General features: G+C 59.7%; 1 protein-coding gene and 1 long non-coding RNA gene across 2 annotated transcripts; both read left to right on the plus strand.

Annotated features, from left to right (window-relative positions):
• The first annotated feature begins 4,867 nt into the window (after positions 1-4,867).
• On the plus strand, positions 4,868-8,567 carry MRPS23 (mitochondrial ribosomal protein S23). The gene is made up of 5 exons (XM_075440447.1): positions 4,868-4,977; positions 5,155-5,322; positions 6,422-6,499; positions 6,615-6,738; positions 8,093-8,567. The coding sequence occupies exons 1-5, from the start codon at positions 4,934-4,936 to the stop codon at positions 8,249-8,251; spliced, it is 573 nt and encodes a 190-aa protein (XP_075296562.1). The 5' UTR covers positions 4,868-4,933; the 3' UTR covers positions 8,252-8,567.
• A 2,103-nt stretch (positions 8,568-10,670) lies between these two features.
• Positions 10,671-15,713, plus strand: LOC142363743 (uncharacterized). The gene is made up of 4 exons (XR_012765920.1): positions 10,671-10,801; positions 11,143-11,203; positions 13,311-13,446; positions 13,591-15,713. It is a non-coding gene; the product is annotated as an uncharacterized LOC142363743 (long non-coding RNA).
• The last annotated feature ends 2,930 nt before the right edge of the window (positions 15,714-18,643 follow it).

Consider the following 18,643-nt stretch of genomic DNA (forward strand, 5'->3'; position numbering starts at 1 on the left):
CCTGGGGTCAACGCTGCTGTCCCTCCTCAGCCTGCCTCCAAGTCGTCCGTAGCCCAGCCGTGGTCTGCTGGTGGAGGGGAGCTTGTGCTTCAGGCTGGTCTGGCACCCACTGCTCCCTGCGATGCTCCCCGGGACCCGAGGGAGCCCGCGCACGGCTGCTGTCCCGGGGGAGGACGGGCGGCTCGGGGGCTGCGAGCTGGAGCACGGGGCCGTGGGGAGGGGACGGGCGGCACTGTGCCCCCTCCGCTCGCTGCAGGCGGTGGGTGCGAGCCCCGCGGCCTCGCCGGCTGCGTCCACCCCGCCAGCAAAGGTTTTGTGTTGGGTGGGTCCGGCAACGCGCGCTGACCGCGAAGGGTCCCGCGCCCGTGAGCGCGCAGGGCGGCAGCGTGTGCTCCGCGGGGGCTCGGGGACGCGCTTGCTGTCACGGTCTAACGGCTTGCCCTGAGGTATCCCGGGCTAGGCAGAGCCTCCCCGAATGATGTCACTCGGTGGCCATTTCAAAATACCTTGGAGGCACAAAGCAGCATTTTAATGGAGGGTGAGGAGTGGCGATTTTTATGTCCTTTAAAGGAAAAAAAAAAAAAAAATCAGTTCTAATGAGTAGAAAGGCCACTAAAACTGGCGTGGAAGCCAAAATGCATTTCTTACGTAAAAATGTACCATTCTCAGTGATGTTTGTATCACTTCTATACAAAACACTTCAAAAAGAGCAAAACAGAACAAAAAAAAATCCGTGACGTTTGTGAGTGTTGCTATTTTAGAATTATTTCCATAAGTGATTTTTTTCTTAAAGATGTTTCATAGTAATTCATATAATAAAGCCCTCTTGTACTCTTAACACTCTGGTGTATTTTGCTTTTTGCTGACATTTCTTTACAGGGGGGTGAAAGAAAGAAATCACAGTGGGGAGGGAAATGCTGCTTCCCTGATGCCCACCGTAGCCGCGCCGCTTATGGCTGGAGATGCCTGGCAGCTGCCCGGGATCGTTGCCTCCCTGCTCCTGATGAATTTGCTGAATTTTGCTCCTGCTGAATTTGCCTCTGAGGATTTTTCTCGAGAAAGCGAGTGCTGCAGGACACCTGCCTGCCGCTTTCTCCATCCGGGAGCAATTCCTGCCTCCCCGGCAGGACGCTGGGTTCGGGAGCAGGTTCCCTCCTGCCAGGTGCCTGGTTCTGGAGAGCGTGAGAGGAGCATCGGGGGCAAGCAGCGGCGAGAGGCAGCGACAGGCCGGGACTCGGGGAGAGCCCTGGCACAGCCGAGGATGCTCTGGGGTTACCCCGTTGCTCCCCGCTTCACCTCGGGAGGCAAAGCAATGCCCCCCCGAAGCACGGGGAGTGCCGGGGTTTCAGCCGGGGTCCAACACGACGGGCTCCGCTGGGGTGGGAGGCGGCGAGGGTGGGCTCTGCACCAGGGGAACCGTCCCAGCACCCAGCGTGCTGGGGAGCAGAGCTGCCGCCCGCGCTGGCTGGAAGCTCCCAGCACGCCCGTGGCCAGCGACGCGTGCGGGGACCTGCCTGTCAGGAGAGAGCGGAAAAGGGAAAAACGCTGCGGCTTCCCCGCTTCGTTCTGGAAATAACGAGCCTCTCGGGGATGGGGCGTGTGAGTTTTCTTTTAAACTGGTTCGTTAGCTATCGCACAGCAACTCCTCCGCGTCTGTCGAGCTGGCAGTCTGGCTGCTTCGCGTCGTCTCCTGGCGGAATGGAAATACATCATTATAGTGAATTATTTCCGAAATGCGTGTTATTCATCTCCAGCCCTACGTGTTTCTGCGCCCTGCCGAGCGGGAGCGATCGCCAGGTCTGCGAAGTTGAGGAGCGCGGAGCTGGATGGTGTTGGTGGAATCGCTCCCGAAGGGGCCGGTCCCAGCATCGCTCCGGTCGGGAGCTGCCTGCTCGGTGCGGGGCTTGGCTTCCCCTTCCTTCCACACTCCCTGCAACAGGCTGGAGGAGGAAAACTTTTTGCCGTGGTGATAAACTCCTCAGAGGCTCATAAAGCAGCACAGGGGCTCAAAAAGCAGCACAGGGACCCAAAAATGAGGGAGGGTCTCTGCAGGGAAGGGCAGGTGCCCATCAAACCCCACTCATGGGAGCTGGCCCCTCGTGTCCCCAGCCAGCACCCAAAACCTCGGTCTCAAGCCCTTCGTTTTGGGGAAGAGCAGGACTTTTTGGCCTGCCCAGGCTGTGCTGTCCGTGAGACATACCCCTGCAGCAGCCTTGGCGAGGCAGAGTCTCGCTGGAGGGGCTGGGAACCACGGCCACCTCTCCCCAGCCTCACGCGTGGCTTGGAAACCTCCCCTGTGAAAGAAGATGCTGGAAGGAGTCGAGGCGTTTCTTGCCTTCAATGTCATCGAGATGCTGGAGAGACCCCGGACGCCGCCTTCCTGCGTCGGCCAAGCCAGCGGCCGTGTGCCCACGGAGAGCCGGGGCTTTTCAAAGAGCTGAAAAGAGCAGGGCCTGCCCAGTCCCTTGAGCAGCTCAGGAGCGGTCCCACCAACTCCCTTCTGAATTCTTCTGCTCCAGGGCGGCAAGGGGCTTGCTTTCAAAACCATCAGGTTGACCGTGAGCCAGCAGTGTGCCCTGGCTGCCAAGAAGGCCAACGGGATCCTGGGGTGCGTGAGGAGGAGTGTGGCCAGCAGGTCAGGGAGGTTCTCCTCCCCCTCTACTCTGCCCTGGGGAGGCCCCATCTGCAGTGCTGTGTCCAGTGCTGGGCTCCCCACTTCAAGAAAGATGAGGAGCTACTGGAGAGAGTCCAGCGGAGGGCTACGAGGATGAGGAGGCGACTGGAGCATCTCCCCTACGAGGAGAGGCTGAGGGAGCTGGGCTTGTTCAGCCTGGAGAAGAGAAGGCTGCGAGGGGACCTTAGAAATGCCCATAAATATCTGCAGGGTGGGGGTCAGGAGGATGGGGCCAGACTCTTTGCAGTGGTGCCCAGCGACAGGACAAGGGGCAACGGGCACAAACTGGAGCAGAGGAAGCTCCAGCTGAACCCGAGGAAGAACTTCTTCCCTCTGAGGGTGACGGAGCCCTGGCCCAGGCTGCCCAGGGAGGCTGTGGAGTCTCCTTCTCTGGAGATATTCCAGCCCCGCCTGGACGCGGTGCTGTGCCCCCTGCTCTGGGTGACCCTGCTTGGGCAGGGGGCTGGGCTGGGGGACCCCAGGGGTCCCTGCCAACCCCTCCATGCTGGGATTCTGTGATTCATCTTTTAAGAATGAGAAAAGCCCGGGACAGAAAACTGGGCTCAGACATCGGGCTGGCAGCGGGGAGGAGGGCGGCGGGGGCTTCCCCATCGGCCCGTTCCCAAGCCAAGGGCTGCACCCGGTGACCAGGCACCGCTCGCCGCCACGCACGTCTCAAGGCTGAGGGCAAACAGCCTGTGTGTAGCTGCTGGATGTCATAAATCAAGGTAAAATAACACAGTTCGGGGCTCAGTGCTGGCCAGGCACCGTCTGCTGCCACCTCCCGGGCCCGGCAAGCGGTGCTGGGGCTGCCCAGGGCAGGATCAGGCCACGGTGCCACCCCCAGACAGGGCTTGTGCAAACCACGGTGGGCAAATCCCACCGTTCGCTCTCCGCCTGGGTGAGACCCAACGCTGAAAGGCAACCGTGGCGAGACTGACCCTCCCCGCGTCCCGCTGCCGGTTTGCAGCCCAGCGTCACCACCGGTCCCCAAGCCCCTCGGTGCCGTGGGGACACAGCGGTGCTTGGCTCGGGGGACGGCAGGCAGGGCAGGTGTGAAGTGCCACGGGTGGGGAAGAGGAGCCCCAGCCTCCGGGGACGTCGTTTGTGGCGTAGGGAGAGCCGCAACTTCCCTGTGGAGGCACAGCACGCAACGGCGGTCTCTGATGTGTCCCCTCCTCGTGGGACCACCAGCGCGGGCCACAGCGGCTCCTCCTTCCCTTGGGTCCGCGTCCCTCGTCCGGGGCAGCCGTCCTCCCTGTCACCAGCCCGACGGCTCCGTCAGGAACCGGGGACGGCAGCCGAGCTGCCCTGCTGTGCTCCGCGCAGGTCCGGCCAGCGTGACGGCCATGGCGGTGGAGCTCAGCCGCTGGCACACGCGGCCCCAAGGCCAGGGGGGGTCTTTGGGAAGCACAGCTGGTGTCACCTCACTGCGGGGTCGGTGCCGAGGAGGACGCTGCTGTTTTGGGGCACGACCGCCCCTTTTTGCCTGACAGGAGCTGGCGGAGGGCTGCACCCCTCCAGCCCCACGCTCCGGCCCCGGGGGAGCGGGCACGGTTCGGCAGAGGACGGATGCTGCGAGCTGCTCCCAGCGGTCCCCAGCCTTCCTGGGGCACCGGGGCCCCTGGCTGCTGGAGTAGCCGACGTGGGCACGGTGCAGGGCTGGACGCCGGCTGGGGACAGGCCCGGGCCCTCGGTGCGGGCAAGGCCAGGGCTGGGGGTCCCCACGCTGCCGCCTCCATCTCCTGAGGTGCGTGACATGGCGGCACAGGCCTCCTGAGGTGACGGGGCCTTCCGCCGGCCTCGGGGCTCCCGCTCCTGCCCGGGCTGGGAGCCCCGGCCTCGGGCCTGGCACCGCCATCGCCACCGCCTGCGGGGACACCGGGCCCCGGGAAAGGGCCCCGTTCTGTGTCCCCCAGCCTCCCTGCGAGCCACGGCCCGGCTGGGAGCGGGCGGGAAGGCTGCGCTGCTCAGCCGGGGCGTCGGGCCCGGGCCCGGCCCCGCGTGTTTGCGTTAGGGCGGGGGGGGCGTGGGGGGCGGTGGCGCTGGCCCTTTAAATTGAGGAGGGGGGCACGATCCGGCTACGCCCCCTCTCGGCCATCGGCTGGTGCTGCCTGGGCGCCACCTTCCGCCGCCGTCCTTCGGCGATTGGCTGCGTGCCCTGGCGGCGCCTGAGGGCGTTTCCGCTGCCGGGTTGGAGGGCGGGGCCGTTGCTAGGGTGGCGGCGTTGCTAGGGGAGGCCCGGCCGCTGGCGCCGCCATGGCGGGCAACCGCTTGCAGAAGGTCGGGAGCGTGTTCAGCCGGTATGGCCGCGCGGGGGCCTGAGGGGAGCGGGGGGGCCTGGGGAGCCCCGGGGAGGCCGAGCCGGGAGGTTCCGGGGAGGCCGAGCCGGGGGGCCCCGGGAGGGCGGTGCAGGGCCGAGCCGGGCCGGGCCGGGGTGCGGGTCCCCTGACCTCCCCTCCGCTCCTCTCCCCCGGCAGGACCCGCAACCTGCTCCGCATCGGGGTGGTGGAGAAGCCGCTCTGGTTCGACGTCTACGCCGCCTTCCCCCCGCTGAGGGAGCCCGTGTACCGGGTGCCGCGGCCGCGCTACGGGAAGGTGAAGGACGTCGTCCCTCCCATCTTCTACCCGGAGGACCAAGTGCGAGCGTGAGTTGCCGCGTTCCCCGCCCGGGCGGCTGCCGAGGGGTGCCCGAGCCTCTCTGTCCGCTGCCACCGGGCCCGCCAGCCCTGCCTCACCCCTGTTTCTAGCGGAGTTACACCGTGGAGGAGCTGCTCTGGCCCTTCTTCTGCCTCCCTCCCCGTCTATAGCGGGGTTACACCGTGGAGAAGCTGCCTCTGGCTCTTCTCTCTCCTCAGTCCCTGTTTCTAGCAGAGTTACACCAGGGAGGAGCTGCCCCTGGCTCTTCTTCCTCCTCACCCCCAGTTTCTAGCGGGGTTACACCACAGAGGAGCTGACTGCAGACTTTCTCCCACCTCACTCCACATTTCTAGCAGGCTTACACTGTGGGGGAGCTGTCCATGGCCCATCCCTCGCCTCACTCCCTGTTTCTAGCGGGATTACACCACAGAGGAGCTGCCCGCAGCCCTTCTGCTCACTCCCATTTTCTAGCAGGGTTACACAGCAGAGGAGCTGCCCGCGGCCCTGCTTTTGCCTCACTCCCCATTTCTAGCGGGGTTACACCACAGAGGAGCTGCCCCTGGCCTTTCTCCCTCCTTGCTCCCTGTTTCTAGCAGGGTTACACCATGGAGGAGCTGCCCACAGCCTTCTCCCTCCTCGCTTTCTGTTTCTAGCAGGGTTACGCCGTGGAGGAGCTGCCTGTAGCCCTTCTCCCTCCTTGCTCCCTGTTTCTAGCAGGGTTACACCGTGGAGGAGCTGCCTGCAGCCCTTCTCCCGCCTCACGCCCCGTTGTAGTGGTGGAGGAGGCTGCCGTGCTGCGGGAGGGCAGGCGTCTGGGCGAGGCAGAGCAGACGGCAGGGCCGGGTGGGCGAGCTGAAGCCCACCGTGAGGCAGTTGCGGGGCCCCTCCGGCTCACTGCGGTGGGGAAGGTTGGCTGGTATTTACTGAAACAATTTAAAAATTCTGAAGGCGTTTCCCTGTGTAACGTAGCTGTTTCTCCTTTTTCCATTAGCTGTCATGTGAACGCGTCTTGTTGCAGCCTGAATTAACCGAGTGTTTTGCTTGTTTACTCCAAGACACGTCCCTTTTTGAGGGTTTGAAAAATGAACCTCTCATTTTTTTCAATAGGAGATTTTACAAAGTTTATGGCAGTGGTCCAAGGCCTTTCGACCTGTCGCAACTGAACTACAAATCTACCTGTCAGAGGTAAGATTTATTTATAATTAAACCAGAAATAGTTCTGGAACTTGTGCCTTTCTCCCCTTAAGTCAGGGAACCAAGATGTTATTTGTGAGAGTAAAAATACAATCTTGAAATCTAGGTTTGTTGAGAAGTTCAATGAACTGAAGGAAGAAGGAAAAATTGAAGAGGAAAAGTTGTTTGAAGAAACAGGAAAAGCCCTTTTAGCCATTGGGATGGTTTTACAGAGAAGAGGAACAGATAAAGTAAGTGTTAAATATTCATATGGAGTTACTTGGCCAGTGGATCCAGAACACTTCACTTCCAGGCCATTAGTGTTGTGTTGGTCTGAATTAAACTCTCAGCAAGAGTCACGCGCCTGACGGGCGTCGTGAAGATGTCTTTGCTGTGCAGAGTAAACCCTTCTCTCGGTCATGAACGTGACTGGCCAAGGTTATGGTGCTTCTTGTGGGACAAATAGAGATCTGCTTGTTCTGGTGAGGAAAGGCACAAGTCTTCAGTGCTTTCAAATCGTCCATCGGTGCGTCTGTGTAAACCATGTGGAAATACGTATGCGTATGACCCTGTGCGTGTTAGCGCTGCGAGGTGGCAGGGCGTAAATGAGAACCTCTTCTGGTCCAAAGGTAACGAACACAAATTTCCATCCCTTTTTAATAGCTGAGTAGTTTAATGCACTCTACCTCTTGCTCTGTGATCTTGGTCCTGAACTGGAAAATATTTGCATAAATCGTGCAGGGTTTTGTTTTGGTGGTTGTTTTTTGGTTTTGTTTTTTTTTCTTAATTTTTATATAAGAGTATTGAAATAAAGTTTTGTAGTCTAGGGGCTGTTTACTTACATTTTTGCCGAGAAAATAACTGTCCAGAACAACCGCCCAAAGTGTCCTGCCACAGCTTTTGGTTTTCCCTGACGTACAAGAGGGGAGGGGGCCCCTGGGCAGGTGGAGTCTAGTTCCTCGTTACGTCAGGCAATCACCGTATCGCTCTCACATAAAATGGGGTAGCAAACCAAACTGAAGATGCTTCCAGGAGAGCACGTCGGGTAGAGTAGGACAAGGCTGCTCTGTGATAGTTCTACCTTGTTCATGACTAGCTGATGACAATTTCTTCTGAGAACGCTGTCCTTTTAGTTGAGCGCCCTCAAAAAGAAGGGAGAAGAGCTGTTTATAAAAGCTGCAGTTTTAAACTGTTAGCTAAATGAATTTATTGCTCTCCTTTGTAACACGCTCTCCATTTCCTCGTTATCCAGTGATCTCTGGGCTGAGCGTCCGTAGCGCTTTCCCCAGCAAAAGAGGCTGAAGAGGAGCAGAAATGGGTTCCGCTCTAAGCACACTGTCCTGTGCGCACGTGAAAAGATGAAATCACTAACTTTCATCTTTTAGCTTGAGGTCAGCTGTCTCATTTTAAATTTCTTGCCCTGGTGACACCTGAACACTGTGCCGTACCTTAAAAATAATCTAGGGATGAATTAGAACTTCTCTATTGGCTTTTTTTTGGATGTACAGGCTGGGGTTGTTGCTTTCTGTTGCTCTCTTCAGACATGCTTTAACAGAAACTTTTTACCACCCTTTTTTTTTGCTGATCGTCCGTCTTTAACTGTAGGTAGCACAACAGGATCGCCCGGAGGTTGAAACCAGGGATTCTGCGTTACACCAGCAGCTCCAAACGGTGTTGGGGGAGATGCAGGAGAAGATGACAGACCAGGAGGAGCAGACGCCAGCGCTGGCAGACGCGCAGAGGGGAAACCCCGTGCCCTCCTAGTGCCGTGCTGTCGTCCCGTGACGCCCGGCTGCGGGGTGTGCCCTGGCCGTGGCGGTTGCTTGCGCAGGAGCCAGCGTTGCGGCCTCCACGACCTCACGGCTCTGAGACATTTTCTCAGGGGGAATACGCCTCGGTTGTCCGGCTCTGGTGCCTTCCGGGATCGTGTGTGGGAGACACATTCTTGTTCTTCCATCTCCCCATTGGTAAAATTGGAGAGAATCCTCTTTTCTGAGGTTCAGGAATGGTGCCTCAGATTGTGAGTTGGAAAATACGAGTATAAAAGTGGAAAATTAAACATTTTCTTTAAATACTGGAAGTTCTGCCTCTTCAGGTGCCTTATTCCCAGTAGTAAAGGTGTTTAACTTCTTGCACTGGATGGTCCAGGCCCTGCTGCGTGCCTGACGCGCTGTCACAGCTGAGAAGTGTCATCTTTTTATAGCTAATTGGGAGGAGCTGCTATTTATACAGACATGATAATTTCCTCTTCCGTCATTTGCTTAAATGTAGAATAGGGTAAATTGTAACAATACCAGGTAATTTGGACCTTTGCTGTTTTTTTAGTGACTTTTAGTGAAATTGGGCAGTGTGAAAGATGTGATGTTACAGCTGCCTGCTGAAGGGAGAGTGGCGTGCTGTTGCAGAGATGGTCACGCTGCGGCGTGGAACAGTGTGAGAAAGTAACGAGCAGGGTTCGGAGCTGGTTAGAAGGTCGTTCTTCCCGTGCCTGCAAACTCCAGGGCCCGGCTCATTTTTTATTAAAGATTCTGGCTTTGGGCTACATGAAAAGCAATGACTGTGTTTCCAACCCCCCGCCTTTTGTCTGTGTGATTTTTCCCCCTCCCCTTTTGTCTGTGTGGTTTTTCCCCCTCCCCTTTTGTCTGTGTGGTTTTTCCCCCCCCCCACTTTTGTTTATGTTTTCTTCTTAAAAAACCAAACTACCACCAGGCCAGAACGGAGCGGGTGTAAATGACACCAAACACATCTCCTCTCTTCCTGCTTGCCTGGCTCTCCCCTAGGAGGATGAGGAGGGGAGGATTTCCTTCTGGTTTCGTACCTGCCTCCCAGACGCCTCCTCCGCAGCGTGGTTTTGTGGCGCTGCCGCTGTGTGCGATGCAGGAGAACTCTTACAAATCTGTGTCGTGTGGCGGTGCAAAGGAGGACTTAAAAATGCCCAGGGCTGGTTTTTGCGTGGCTCGACAGACTGCCCGTCGCAGCGTGGTTACAGCAGGCTCACTCCGTTGTCCTTGGAAGGTCAAACTTTATTCCTAATTCCGCTCTGTAATTCCAGAGGAGCGTGAGATTTTATCGCAGAGCACAGACCCCTCGTGTCCCGGCGCTGCGGTAGCTGTGGGCCCTGGGGTCCGTCTCCAGAGCCCACCGCGGTGGCACACGCGCCCACCCCAGCGAGGGATTCCTGCCTGCCACGCTGCACCCACGCGTCGCAGCCTAGAGAGGCCAGCGCGATGGGCGCACCCCCCTCCAGCACCCACGCCTGGGAACCCCGGTGCTGCATGGCGGTAGGAGAAGTTTTAATGTAAACAAGTGACAAAAATGCATTGAAACGGGACTGGAGCGGGGACCTGGCCCGCGAGCGAGCCGTAGCCAGCCCTCCCTCCGCCGCCGGGCGACTGTCGCCAGCCCCCAGGAAGAGTGACCGGCAGCCCCGTGTCTCCTGCGCTGCGGCTGCCTGGCTTTGCCTTTCGTGGGTTTTTACAGAGGTAAAACTCTCATTTTGAGCATCCCGTTTCACCTTTTGAACGGTTGGTGATGCTCTTGGCTTGCTGAAAATCGCGGTGGAAGTACTCGAAAAGGAGAAGCGCCATGAAGCCGAGTGCGAGAACACGTGAGCGGTTTCTCACTGGCTCCATTCACAGCTCGGTGGTCTCCTGTCTGTTGTCACCTCTCTAAAAAATTGCCAGCATTACTTTAAAGAGCATGTTCCTCTGTCATCTGCTCTGTCTAGCTTCATCCTCGCCTCGCTGCTGAGCTTGGCTGTGCCTCCCTTTACTCACCTGAAGCATATTGAGCAGTAACGAATTTAGGGGACAGACCAGCGCAGCAGCCTAGCAGTGTGCCCTGAGCGAGCTTCTGTGCAGAGCAGACTAGAAGAAAGTTGGAATTAATTCTTAATTAGTGCTTTATTTTGCGTTTGGAAAAAGTGACTGGGGCGGGTGCCCCGGGCAGAGCACTGCTGGCTGGATCGGCCGCTCTGCTGAGCAGGAGATTTACCCTCGCGTGCGGCTGTGGCCCGAGGGGTGGGATGAGAGACTCCTCATGGCTTTTTCTTTCCCCTTCTACATCTGAAATGACAGTGACTGTCCAGCTTCTTAACCATCAGTTCCCATGACCGCGTGAGAGAGGTTTATTGCGACTTGCCCTTCCTCTCACAGCCCAAACCTGGCGTGCCCGGGAAGCCAAACTGCGGCTTAGGCAGCGTGACGAAGCCTGGATTCGTGCGGCGTAACCTGGCTGTCGGGGGGGAGTGCGTAGCCGTGCCCCACGCCCTGCCATGTGCCTCGCTGACGTGTGCGTGCCCTTCTTCTGGAGCAGGTACGTGGCCAAACTGGTGGGAAAAGCTGGGAGTGTAGCAGGGAGCGTGGGCTGTCGGCGGGGGAGGCTGGGAGTGCCGGCGCGGTGTGAGCTGGGGGGGTTCTTCCCGGGGGGCTGGCAGGGCAGAGCCGGCGGGGGGGCTGGCAGGGTCGGCTGGCTGCAGTGGTGGGGACTCTGGAAGGAGAAGCGGTCAGAGACGTTCCCCTGCGCTGCGGGGCCGTTACGGCCGGTGGGTAACGGGGATCTGCGGGTAAAGGATGAGCGCTGAGGTGTTTGGTGTCGTTAGGAGGAAGCACAATTTAACCCAGAGTTCTGCATGTGTTTGACGGACGCCTTTGCAGGGCTGGGGTTGAAATGCCGATCGCCGCGACCTCAGAGGAACTCCGCTGCTTTAATTAAAAGGTTTGAGCCAGAGCCGTGGGTGAGCTGTTTATTATTTATCAAGCATTTACCCTCCAGCTGCCAGCGAAAGGTCAGCGGCTCTGCAGGAGGAGGGGTCGGGGGGGAGCTCGGGGGGGATCCCGCTAGGTGGGAGCCGTGCTCCGCTGCCACGAGGGACCAGGGCTGGCTGGAGCCCCCCGAGCCCCCTCCCCGGCTGGTCCTGCCGCGGTGGTGGGGACCCACCGGTGTCACGGCCGGGGGGTTCACTGCCGGCTGGAGGAGCCGGGAGCTGGCACCGAGCAGCGTGACGAGTGCGTGCGGTGGTGACGCCGGCCTTGCCTTCCTCCCGCAGGCTGATGCTGGGGAGAAGTCTGAGCTTTCACCAAAAATATTTGAAAGGAAATCTCCGTTCCCCCCTGGGAGCGAGTGGGATGGGTGGCTGCTGGGATATGAGATGCACCCAGGGAATGGGGGGGCGGGGAGAGCCCCTGGGTCACAGAATCACAGAATAGTAGGGGTTGGAAGGGACCTCTGTGGGTCATCTAGTCCAGCCCCCCTGCCGAAGCAGGGTCACCTACAGTAGGCTGCACAGGATCTTGTCCAGGCGGGTCTTGAATATCTCCAGAGAAGGAGACTCCACAACCTGCCTGGGCAGCCTGGGCCAGGGCTCCGTCACCCTCAGAGGGAAGAAGTTCTTCCTCATGTTCAGACGGTGAACCCCAGCGCTGCCGGCCCCGGGGAAGGCAGAGGCTGCTCCTGGGGTCTGCAGGCGAAGGACGCTGTGACCTTGTCGCCTGCCCTTTGCCTTCGCAGGGCAGCTCGTGCAGTCGAGTAATGGCCTCACGCCTGGGCAAACCTCCGCGGTCGTCAGGCTTGCTGGTGACGGGAGCAAGGCTTTCGCTGCCTGGCAGTCCCGCACCCCGTCACGGAGCAGCAGGGTCACCTTTGCCGGGCGAGAGTGCGGACCCCCTTCCTCCAGCAAGCCGGGTGCTGCGTGTAGCAGTTCCTCTCCCTGGTTGCCAGGCTATTTTTAAGTGACATTAAATGCCAAAGTGTCAGTTACAGGGTTCCTTACTGCCTGAGGCATCACAAAGCCCCATCGCAGGCGGTCGGTAGCCCCTGCGACAGCTCTGAAAGCCGGATTGCCAAGGTCAGGTCCTAAAACTGCGGGCCTCACCTGACAGTTTTAGGGTGAAGGACTCTGCCCGCTCTCTAGCAGGTCCCACCATGGAGTTCAAGCAGTCCTGATTGCAAAGTCTGCTGCTCTCGTGCGTCACCCACTCGTGCACCGACGCCCCGGGAGCGGGAGCAGTGAACCCGGCAAAGCAGCTGTGCCGCAGCCGCGGAGCTTGTGCCGGCGCGGCAGAGCTGGGCACGTGCCACTGTGCGGTGACGCGTCTGCAGCCACGCTGCCGGCCACGCGCGGGCAGACTGACCCCTGTTAGGTGTCGAGGGCAGGGCAACTCGGGGTTTAGCAGGATCAGGTCTTCTGCAGGGTGGGTGTCAGGAGGATGGGGCCAGACTCTTTCCAGTGGTGCCCAGTGACAGGACAAGGGGCAACAGGCACAAACTGAAGCAGAGGAAGCTCCAGCTGAACCCGAGGAAGAACTTCTTCCCTCTGAGGGTGACGGAGCCCTGGCCCAGGCTGCCCAGGGAGGCTGTGGAGTCTCCTTCTCTGGAGATATTCCAGCCCCGCCTGGACGCGGTGCTGTGCAGCCTGCTCTGGGTGACCCTGCTTGGGCAGGGGGTTGGGCTGGGTGACCCACAGAGGGCCCTGCCAACCCCGAACATTCTGTGATTCTGTCTGGAGCAGCCAAAGTAATTCATCAGCTTTGCTGGAAACCCAGATGATTTGACCTCGCCAATGCCAAGGTTCACGAGGCTCGTAAGAACGCATTTAATGTTTTAAGCAGGTAGCTCCAAGTAAGATATTAAAATGTGGGCACTGCTGCGCTGTAGTATCCTTGTGCGATTACCTCTGCCCACCCTTCGCCTGCACACACACACACGCGCGTTTGGTCTTCAAATCTGCTTCATTTTGAGCTTTGGAATATTCCAGAAATCTGTATCTCCGGATCTTAGCTCGAATTTATGGTGGTGTTATACTTGCCGCCTTGTACAACACCAGGTAGAAGATTTGCTGAGGTCTATCGAGGAGTATGATGGCCATCATTACCCAGGGAGGAGGCAGCCTCGCTGCTCAGCACGTGAATGGAGGCAACAGCCTGCTTTGCACCGCCCGGATTTAGAAAGCTTTTCTTTGGGTGAGTTGCTGGCTCTGCTGAAGGAGCGGGGCTCGGTGCTGCTGTCGGGGGACAGCCCGCTGCGATGGGGCTCTGCCGCTGCCGTTCCCTCGGGCTGTCGGGGCGGCCGGGCAGGCGAGCTGGGAATTTTGCCCTCATTTGCAGGAAGACGTACGGGGCGTCGGAGCAGGGCACAGGTCGCGGCGTAATAGCGATTCCTGGCCCCACGGCTCTGGGATGGACACGGTGCAGGACCATAACCCTGGGCAGGGCAGGAGGAAGGGACAGCGGCCGGCTTGGAGCATCCCATGAGAGCAGCGGGCTGAGCTCGGCGGTGGCTCGGCGTGAGGAAGCTGGCTGCTGTGTTACCAGTAAACTGGAAGCACTGGCGGGACCAGACCCACCCCTCGTTCCCTTTTTCGATCAGTCGATGCAAGCCACGGACGGTTTGGCTCGCTGGCCTGCTTGTGGCTGGGTCGGCTGGAAGGGCTGAGCCCCGGCGGGACCCCGGCTGCGGGCGAGCACGCTGTGGGCTCTGCAGGTGCCTCTTCTGTTAGTGAGCGTTTTGCTCTTTGTTCGAGGAAGGGCAGGCTGGATCGTGTCCTGTGGCTTCGTTTGGGGAGTGCTCGGGAGCACAAGGGCTTTGCTGGCGGAGAGCGATGCACCCTCGGGGCTGCTCCCTCGGGGCCAGTCACCCCCCGCCTGCTCCCCCGGGCCGGGGACTGGAAATCATCCCGGGACACGGCAGGGATTCGGGATGTCCCCCGCTCCGAACCGCGGGGCGGCGGCGATGCTGGGGAGGGTCCCCCCGGGAGCGCCGGCGGCTCAGCTGTCCTTGGCCGCGTCGGTCTCCCTGCGCTGCTGCTGCTGCCTGTCTGCATATTGCAAGCTCATTCTGATGTGCGCTAATGCTATTATCCTCCAGAAATTGAAATCAAGTCTGAACCTATAATGTTTCACTGGGAGGGAATTGGGGTTATATATTCCTGTGTACAGCAGCATTCTATTTCAGTCATAGCATTTAATTATGATTGGTGTGTTAGTGCCCACCAGAGCATAACAAATTGTCATTATGTTATTCTGCTGAGTCTAATTTAATTGGCAAGTTGTCACAAAAGCAATTATCCATCATTTATTTTGTTGCCATAACCACATCTTGGAGAGCACCTGCTGTCTGAAGTGGAAAGGCTCTGCAGTCTCTTGGTCCTGGATTTCTTCCACTTGCCTGACACAAAGACACCATTTCCTCCTCTTATTTAAAAATATGTTCCTCGTTTCCCAGTGTGGGCTCGTGCGCGAGGCTGGAGACGCCGCAGGCAATGCTCTGCGCAGGTAGCGACCTGCCCCGGTGTCCCGGGGCTGGTGGGACCTGCGGAGGCTTCTCCCCTCCGGAGACCTGGGACTGTGCGGAGGCTCCGAGCTGTGGTCCAACGAGCGAGTCCCGGGCCCTGTCCGCCTCCTCGCTTCCGGAAAGTCAGGATGAAAGGAGGAGAGAAAGGGAAGTTTGAAGATGAGAGGTAAACCAGAGGAGCAGAAGGGACGCGTGGGCTCTGTCCCCAGACCCTGAGCCCGGCTGGACCCTCTCGTTCTGGAGCTGCTCAGCCGAGATAAAGAACAAACATCTGATGTTTGACATCTGCGTTGGCCTGAGCCAAACTGCTCCCTCGCCGGCCTCTTTGCTCCCGCCAGCAGCACCGCTGGCTGGCACGGCACGGTGCACCCTGCGCCAGCTGCGGCACGGCAGCCCCCGGGCCAAAGCCCACCGCCGCTCCCCGGTCCGAGAGCTGTGCCGACCATCACCGAGCTGCGCCGACCATCACCGTGCTGCCGCCAACCATCGCCGAGCTGCCTCAAACCATCGCCGACCATCACCGAGCTGCGCCGACCATCGCCGAGCTGCCTCAAACCATCGCCGAGCTGCCTCAAACCATCACCGACCATCACCGAGCTGCGCCGACCATCACCGAGCTGCCTCAAACCATCACCGACCATCGCCGAGCTGCCTCAAACCATCGCCGAGCCACCGCCGCTTCCACGGGCGCTTTTCACTGGGCGAGCTGCAGAGAAGGTATCTGGGCTCCCACAAAGCTCAGAATGCTGGCAAGGGAAGATCAGTGGTTTCTCACAATCCGGCAGGCAAAGCAATATCGGACTTCCCGAGACCAACCCGAAACGGCAGATTTTCTCCTTCCCGAGATGCCGCGGTGGCTGCGACCTGTCGGATTTCTAGATTTCGGAGACGGCATCCCCAAGCCCTGCAAGGCTAGCGCAGACTGAGCGAACTCGAAGCCTGTGACTCACGGTGATAAATGAGTAAACAAATGAAAATCTGTTTTGATGTCTGTATTTCTTTCAGTGAGTCCCCTCTCCGCCCTGTCTGTAATCTCTTCCCCTCTGGTAGTTCTGATTAGCTGCTAATGAGGAAAGATGGTTTTGTAGTTAAGGCACAGAGTGAGGGTTTTGTTCCTGGTTCTGCTTTTTTCCCTTCCGTGCCTTGATTTCCCCTTCTGTGAGCCAAGATACTGTTTGTTTAGGATGGATGTTGTAAAGTTCAATTAATCGGTATTTGCAAAGCGATTTGCTTCAAAGGCGGGGTACGGTGACCTGAAAGGGAAAGTTAAACCTGAGGAATCCTCACGTTCCCCTCCCGGTGTCCCTGCTGGGACCGCAGCGGAGCGCCGGCCGTCTCGCGGTTCCCAGCAATGGGAACCTGCCCCTTGCCGAGCTCCGCACCCGGCGGAAGGAGCTCTGGGGGTCCCTAAGGTGTCCGGCTCTCACCCCTGTGCATCACCGGCCGCTTACCAGGTTTTCCTCCGGCGACGGACGCTCCCGCTGCTCCGGGGCTGGACCCGGCCGAGGGGATGACCGGCAGCAGCGCAGTGTGCGTGTGGCGGGGCAGGTACCGGGGCTGGGGGGCACAGCCGTGGCGGGGGGCTGCGGGGCGCGCAGGGAGCCCTGGGACCGGGGCCCAGGCTGGGGTGCTGCTCGGCGAGAGCAGGTCACAGCCCTCTCTGCGGGCGTCTGCACGCCGTGGGAAGGCGAGGGCTTGATGAGAAGGTTTCCAAAGAATTCTGAGCATCTCGGGTGGTAAAATGGCGTGGGAATACATGATTTGAGTTAAAAACTCAGTTTCTTCTTTCTCCCCCTTTTCTGGGTTGCAGGGAGACAAGAGCAGCCGTTCTCTGACCAGAATCCCCGCGCTGCCGCGGGTGCACCGGTGCCGGGGGAGCAGCCTCGTGCTGCGTCGGTGCTCGGACGCGAAGGTGGGTGCTGGGGTTTGCTGGTGCTCTGGGGCAGCAGTTTGGGTCCGAGCGCGGTTTGCTTGGCTGCGGGGGGCTGCGGGTGCGGCGGGGGCAGAGCCCGCTGCGGCAGAGCCAAGCGTCCTGGCAGGGCAGTCCGGTGGCTGCCGAGCTGGAGGAAGGTGACGTGAGACGACGCGCTCTCGCCATCCCCAAGCTGCATTTCCTTTTTATATCAGAAGGGCTCGTAATAACAACGGGTCGAGAGCTGCCGGGCGCTGACCAGACACCGGAACGTAAGCGGCGTTTGACAGCGCTGCTTGTCCCCTTACCCAAACGCTGCGACTCTTGCCCAGGAGCCCCATGAGATCTCGGTAAATAAATAAGTGGTGCCTGCAAGAGTTTTCCCCTTTTTGGGAAAACCTCCCACAGCTGGGAGGGCCGTGCTGCCCGCAGCCTGAAGTGCAGCCCAAAGCACCCGGATGAATTTTCCCTCGTGGCTTCTCGGCCGTGGGAAGCAGGGGCTTCCAAGGTGCTCTGGTGGGAGCTCCTGCAGCTGGAGAATCCAACAGCGAAATGCCCACCAGCAGCCCCTTTGCTCCTCCCTTTTTAGGAGCATTTCAAGTATTTACAGATTTACTGGTGTCTAGGGTTTTCCTCCATCAGTATGTGCCCAGCAGACGAGTGCCAGCGCCTGTGAGATTTGGAGCACTGCAACGAAACGGTCAGTTCTCAGCCTGTTTGCCAGCTACCTGGCATGGCTGGGAGGGACTGGGCTCCTGTCCTGCTCCCAGCGCTGGCCTCTCACAGAATCCCAGAATGGTGGGGGTTGGCAGGGCCCTCTGTGGGTCACCCAGCCCAACCCCCTGCCCAAGCAGGGTCACCCAGAGCAGGCTGCACAGCACCGCGGCCAGGCGGGGCTGGAATATCTCCAGAGAAGGAGACTCCACAGCCTCCCTGGGCAGCCTGGCCCAGGGCTCCGTCACCCTCAGAGGGAAGAAGTTCTTCCTCGGGTTCAGCTGGAGCTTCCTCTGCTTCAGTTTGTGCCCGTTGCCCCTTGTCCTGTTGCTGTCTCCTTGCCCGTAGCTGCCACCTGCAGAACGCAGCGATGTGGGGAGTAAGGACGGGCGCACGTCGGGTCTGAAGGTGCCGGGGTGAGGATCTCTCTGCCAGGACCGTCCTCTCCAGGTCACCGGTGTGGGTGGTGCCTGGGGACCAGCAGCAGCTTTGGCTGGTGCCGAGGCGTGCTCAGTGCCCGCGGCGCAGAGGTCTGCGGGGAGGCTGGTGCGGGGACGGAGGAGCAGCCCTGTGCGGCACCTCACCGACGGCCGATCTGCGAGAGCCGGGACAGCGCGCGTTTTTCAGGCCATGCTCCAGATACGAGGCTGGCAGGGGAGCTGCAGCCCGGAGCCCTTCCCACGCTACGTGAGATGAGCAGGTAAACACGCCGCGCTCGCCACGGGCTCAGCCCGGGCTGGGGGTCCCAGCCCCCCGCGCTGCCGATGCTGCTGGGGTGGGCATCACGGGGAAAGCTGCACCCTCTGAAGCCCCACACGTGGTGGGAGCCCCGCGCTCGAGGGCCAGAAGTACCCAGCCCCGTCCCCGAGTCCCTTTGCATCCTCAGAGCACTCGTTCCAATGGATTTTACTCTCGTTTACCTCTTGGTGCCACTTTTGCTTCTCCTACTGACGCAGTCCCAACAGCGGGAGCGGGAGGAAGGCAGCTCCCGGCGCAGCTTCCTCCTCCGCTTGCTGTATCTGCTGGGTTGGTGTCGTTTTTTATTTCCATTCCCTCCCTGCCCTTGGGCTGGTGTCTGGAGGAGGACCCCAAGGAGAGGAGGGACAGCGAGGGACGGCCGTCCTGGGGCCAAGGAACGCTGCGTAATCTGGGCGACGGCTCTCGGCAGAGCCTGGGCGCGGGGGGAAAGGGTGCTGGGCGCTGCGGCAGCGCTGGCAGGAACTTGTGCGGCTGGTTTACGG

The sequence above is a fragment of the Opisthocomus hoazin genome, chromosome 20 (genome assembly GCF_030867145.1).
Source record: "Opisthocomus hoazin isolate bOpiHoa1 chromosome 20, bOpiHoa1.hap1, whole genome shotgun sequence".
Classification (NCBI taxonomy): Eukaryota; Metazoa; Chordata; class Aves; order Opisthocomiformes; family Opisthocomidae; genus Opisthocomus; species Opisthocomus hoazin.